General features: G+C 37.0%; 1 protein-coding gene across 1 annotated transcript in view; it reads left to right on the top strand.

Annotated features, from left to right (window-relative positions):
• The window catches only part of LOC114071056, a gene marked incomplete at its 3' end in the record, with an annotated part of 51,246 nt that extends 46,046 nt beyond the window's left edge, over positions 1 to 5,200 (top strand). The window contains exons 4-6 of the mRNA XM_027908713.1: positions 3,188 to 3,379; positions 3,809 to 4,102; positions 5,126 to 5,200. Coding sequence (XP_027764514.1) covers positions 3,188 to 3,379; positions 3,809 to 4,102; positions 5,126 to 5,200 — 561 coding nt within the window. The remainder of the gene's footprint in view (positions 1 to 3,187; positions 3,380 to 3,808; positions 4,103 to 5,125) is intronic.
• Between the last annotated feature and the right edge of the window lie 800 nt (positions 5,201 to 6,000).

Below are 6,000 nucleotides of genomic sequence, written 5' to 3' on the forward strand. Positions count from 1 at the left end.
CATTATTTGCATAGCAATTCAGATTAAGTAATGGAAAGATAAAAGGAAAACAATTTGTATATCACGACCAAAAGAAAAGCGAGAGGTAAGGGCATATGGAGGAAAGACTGGTAGACAGGCAAAAAGAAAATACCACAGAAGTTGAATTTTGGCTTTGCTGGAGCCTATGGCAAAACTCATGATTAATGCCCAAGTCTTATGATCCTTTTCTTTGGTCTGTGATGCTTCAGTTGCAGATGTCTATTTAACGTGAAACTGTTTTAAGACATTTGGATCCAACTTTGTTGCACAATGTGGGTAAAATAAATGCAACTTAGCAAATAAAAGGGTATAACAGATCTATTGAAAAGTCTGCTGGCTGAGTGTTTCATTTTAGAACAGTTGGTTTAAGTTTTTCATAGTATGTACACAAAATAGAGTAATTTATAAAAGAAAAAACCTCCTGTAATATTACTGGACTCCAGCACACCTGTGACCATGTTCTTGCAAGATGTAGCATTTCCTTTATGTAATTAATCTGCTTTTTTCATCTTCCATGGCCATGGTATTTACCATGGACATTAGGAAATTAAGGGGAGAGTCCAATATTGATTTGGAACAGAGGAATTTTAGTTCTCTTTTCTCTCCTCCAACTGTTTGCCTGCTGCAAAGTGCTCAATTGCTCTGTAAAAGGGCAGTCCATAGGAGATGTTATCTTTGGATTCTCGAAATAGAGGCATCCCAAATCTTGTACTGTGCTGAAAGCCCTAGGAGAAAATCTTCAGTGAGGATGATGTGGCATCAGTCTCAGGCAATTTAAAATAGAAGAAATTAAAATCCATCTTCAGGAATTTTAGGTTGCGTTGTCTAGTTTAGCTGATGCACACTTTTTAACTGCAGATAAAATCTGCAGTTAAACTGTACCTTTTTAGGTTTCTAGATCTACATCGCACCCCAATTCACTGTCACAGTCAGTATCTCTCAACTGGTGCCTGCTGCTTCACAGGCACACATGTACTTCCAAAGTAGGGAACACTTTCTGCAGTAAGAAATTTGCACTAGAGAGCTACATGTAACCTACTGCCTCGGTTTAGTCGCAAACCTAATTTCAATGAAATTTGGATTTAACCCTGATTTGGGAGTAGTACAGACAGGAGAGTCATGATGCAGGGAAATAGATAAGCCAAGTTTATTTTCCTGCAAGAATTGAAAATAACAATTTATCATACATCTGTGTTATATTCTTTAAGCCCACGTAGATCCGTTCTAAGTACTAGTTTTACCACTATGATTCTATATAAGCTGCTTTGTCCTTAATCAGTGTTTATTCTTTCCAGTTGTAGGCTAAGTGTTTTTATGCCAGAATGAATGGAAAATATATTTATCTTCGTATTTTCCTTACCATCCAGTTCATGATATAATTCCTTTTTCCATTTCTGTTAACTTCCAAAATGTGATGTATTTCTAAAAGAAACCAAATGTGACACTTGATAGAGATTCTGTTGCCATCTTTGTATCCCAATATTCAATCTCTGGGAAGTTGTGGGAACTTCACAGGTATTCAGTGAACTGTCTTTAGATTCCATGAGAGGAGAAGTATGAAAAGAGAGTACTTGCCTGAGCTACCCATTCACTTGGAAACACATAGCATCACACAGGCATCACACCTGCCCTAATAACAAAGTATATGCTTACCAATTTTTTCTGGAACTTTGTTTCACAATATCCATTAAAAAAGAATCAAAGAGCAGGCACAAATCTTTTTTTTTTTTTTCTCAACAATACCTTGAGAATGGGATTGGTATATAATGTCTTATCTCTGATTTGTTAAAATTTGAACATAGAACAGCTCAGTGTAAGTTATATTGATACACTGAATAATACTGCAACAAAACAAAACTGTTTCTAGAGCTTCCAAATAAGCTACAAGTTAAAGGAAATACCTCAGAACTTAATTTCTGTCCTGTAATTTAGTGGTCAGCATGTTGGAAATCTTTTAAGGCAGGACTGCTTTTTATCCTGATAGAGTTAAAATTTCATCTTCTGAGTTATCAGTATTTAATATTGCAATAGTACATGCAGCTCCTCCACTCAGTTGAAGATTTCAGCTATGTTTTGACTTCACAATCAAATTCAGTTACGTACGTCTACTTTTCCCCCATTTCCTTCAGTATCCCAGCTTCCATGCCAGATTAATAGAGATCAGCAAACTGGATGCCATGGTATGGTTTTACATGTGATAGACATAACACAATTATTTAACCTGCACTAGCAAATTATCTGCAGATTTCACTATATTTGTACTCTCAATGTATATATGTGCTTTTTGGGTCCGGGATATGTTTAAATATTGGAAGAGGCATCGATATGAAGGATTGTGTTCAAAGCATGAAAGTATCTAATAGAGAAAGTAAGTCTCCCTGTAACCTCTCTCTGGTGGGGAAAGAGAGAGGAAGTTTCTCTAAACAGCTACTGAGGTTATATGCTAGAGCAGAGTTAAGATCTTAAGAGGTGCCCTGGTTGTCTTTTACAATATTATCCGTAACCTTATGCATAAAAAGTTGCAGATGTGACAGAGGAGTGAAGTCAAAACCACGTCTAAGTCAGTTTCTTCTTCTCTGCTGAAATTACTGACTGTGACCTCCATCATCTCACACACACACAAACACACACACACACAAACACGTGCATTCCCTCGCTTCTCCCAACACACTTGTAGTGTGCAGAGTATTTATCTGTCAGAGAGACTGGAAAAGGAATCACATGGTTAGTGGACTGGAAATAAAAGTGTAGAAGTGTGTATTACTGCTATGATCTGCATAAGAGGCAGAAGTTAATGTGCATGTGGACATATGTACCTGTGGGTGTGCATATACTTAGGTGTCACTACTCATCATGTGATCATCATGCACTGATGCCTGTGCAGTGATTTGGAACAATGGTACTGAACAGAAAAAAAGCCTTATCTTTATTGTAGATTCAGCAGATTTCATATAGTGCTTTTTCAGAGGGAGAAGGGCGTTCTGTGAATCATGCATATGGAACTGGTAGTCTCCACAGAATTATTTCTATAGATTCCTCAGCTGTTGTTCCCTACAAACACAGCAGTTCAACTATATTGCATCATCTGCCTAATTTAAATACTGTGTAATAAATTCAGTTGTACACTGAGGAAAGCACCATCCCTAATCTGTTCTTTTTCTTCCAGTGTGCTCGCTACGATAATGCATTTGCTGCAGAAATTCTAATTGACAGAGGAGTAAATGTAAATCATCAAGATGAGGATTTTTGGACATCAATGCATGTAGCCTGTGCCTGTGATAATCCTGATATTGTCCTGCTACTGCTACTAGTAAGTAAAGCAATCCAGAGCATTATGTGCTTGAAAAGGAGACAGAATGTAGCACCCTGAGATCTGAAACTGCTGTATGAATGCAACATATTACTACTAATAATATCTGTGAAAGCATATATTGTGTTGGATTTTTTTTCTTGACATTGTTTGGATGCTCAGGATTTTTATAAGGCATTTTTTGGCCTTCAGTGAGAATAAATTGTAAACATCAATGTCAAGTATCTCCTATCTTTTCCCTGTGGTCAGGAGCTTATATCTCTGATAAGCACTCAGTTCCAAAGGGGAATTCAGATAATTTTGTTTCTTTTCTCCCTGTCACTTTCTGCTAAGGGTTGAGTTTTCAGACCCTCTTATAAAAACTTCCTTCTGTAAAGCAAGTATTCAGTCAGTTACACTCTGTATTCATAAAGAAGTGTTTGTGGACATGGTGAAAGTGAGGCAAATTTAATATTAAACAACTTTGACTTCTTAAAGCACAGTTTACCCAGTATAGTAATAGATATAGTATTCACTCTTTGCAGAGAACAGCAGTGTGCCCAGGTGTCCAAGAATTCCAATGGCATCTTGGCATTTATCAGGAGTAGTGTGGTCAGCAGGACCAGGGTAGTGATTGTCTCCCTCTATTCGGCAGTGGTGAGGCTGCACCTCGAGTCCTGTGTTCACTTTTGGACCCTTCACTACAAGAAAGACATTGATGTGCTGGAGTTTTTCCAGAGAAGGGCAGTGGAGCTGGTGAAGGTTTTGGTGCACAAGTCTTATGAAATTCAGGTGAGGCAGCTGGAGGTGTTTAGGTTGGAGAAAAAGAGGCTCAGAGAAGACCTGAAAGGAGGTTGTAGCCAGGTGGGGGTTGGTCTCTTCTCCCAGGTAGCAAGCAACAGGAGAAGAGGAAATGACCTCAGGTTGCTCCAGGGGAGGTTTAGATTGGATATTAGGAAAATATTTTTTTTCTGAAAGGGTAGTCAACATTAGAACAGGCTGACTATGGAAGTGGTGGAGTTGACATCTCTGGAAGTATTTAAAAGTTGTGTAAATAGGGACATAGTTTAGTGGTAGACTTGCAGTCCTGGATTTACAATCAGACTCAGTGATCTTAAAGATCTTTATGATGCTTGGAATGTAATTTTCTTGTATTTTCTATTGCAACTATAATTAGATCCAGTAAATGTGCTATGGAATGTGTGTTGTCTGATTTTCTGTTCTTCGTGCTTAAAATATTTTAGCTTCCCTAACCACAACCATCAGATACGATAGAAGTGTCCCATTCTAAACATGTCACTACTCTTGGCAAATAAAGGATAAAATTTCCAGAAGGTGATGTTTTATCACTTATATTACCTTGATCTGTCTGATGTATATACTTCTGAAGCCTGTGTATCATTGTATTCTGTGTGTGTACTCCTAAACTGATAAATCAGAACAGAACAGCTCGTTTATAAAGGCTCTTTTATTATGGGAAACTCTTTTAATGTGGGGAATTTTCAGAAATTCTGAATGTGGCTGTTGTTGACATTAGTAGGAACAGTTGAGGTTATAGAGGGCACTTGTAAAATTTTCTCTTCCTGTTTTCTCAAGAAGCCCGATCTAATAAAACCTCAAATATTTTTATACAGGGTTATATCCAAAATAATTTTTCAATGCCCATCTCATGAATGTTATTTGATTTGATCCCTGTTTTTTACAGGCTGTCTTCATCTGGATGTTCTAAGTATCTTCTGATAACTTGCTGTAAACAGGTGATCTAATATAATAAAATATCAATAAACAGGGGTACATCTGTATGCATTTTTGCAGATAAAGTTTGAGGTGTCCATGTTATTTGCAATAAATCCTGATAAATTTGACCACATTTTAGGTGGTACTTTAAAGGTAAAATTTCCATGACTAGATAAATAATAACTTAATACTTCCCCTTCTGGAGTCAGAATAAAGATAGAGTGTTGGGGCAGAGAAAGGGAAATATTCTTAGGTAAGCAATAGTTTTTGAACCATGACATTAATGCTATCTTTAATAGCTCTTGACAAAGTGAAGCTGAAAATTGAGGTTGGAGGGGCTTATTTTTCACAATTCTGAAATGCCTTTGCATGAGCAATTCATATTAGAAATTACTTTGCCTTGAGGTTAGAGTGTTTCATGGACCATGTCTAATGTGTAGCATGAGCCTGATAATGCCACTATGAGCTACAGGCAGTTTCTATTGTGCCTATTTTTTCATTGGAAGAAAAAAATAACACTTCTTGTACCCTAAGGAATTACTTTTAGATAAATATTTCTTCTGGACTGATTTTTCAACACAGACAATACCATATTTTCTGTTTTAAAGATGTGAGCTAAAACATAACAGCATGGTCCTTTTATTGAGACATGTTCAAATTCTGATTCATGGAAAATTGTCATAGAATCCAGTGGAGGTTTCCTCAGTGGGAACTTCAAAACATTTCCCACAGAGAAAATTGGGAACAACAAAAAAAAAATATATATAGGGTATATGTAGATCCCAGAAGGCTATTAATGAAGACTTACTTAAGAATGCCTGGTTTCTGGTTTTATCCCACTTTTGGTGGTCTTCATATTTTTCTGGCTGAGACAAGATAGTGACTTGTCATTCATCAGCTTAGCTGTGGTGTCTCACAACTTTTCTTCTCTGGTGGATAGCAAAGGCAAAAGT

This window comes from Empidonax traillii, unplaced genomic scaffold, assembly GCF_003031625.1.
Source record: "Empidonax traillii isolate 1590-97213 ecotype Southwest subspecies unplaced genomic scaffold, ASM303162v1 scaffold1817:size114834, whole genome shotgun sequence".
Lineage (NCBI taxonomy): Eukaryota > Metazoa > Chordata > Aves > Passeriformes > Tyrannidae > Empidonax > Empidonax traillii.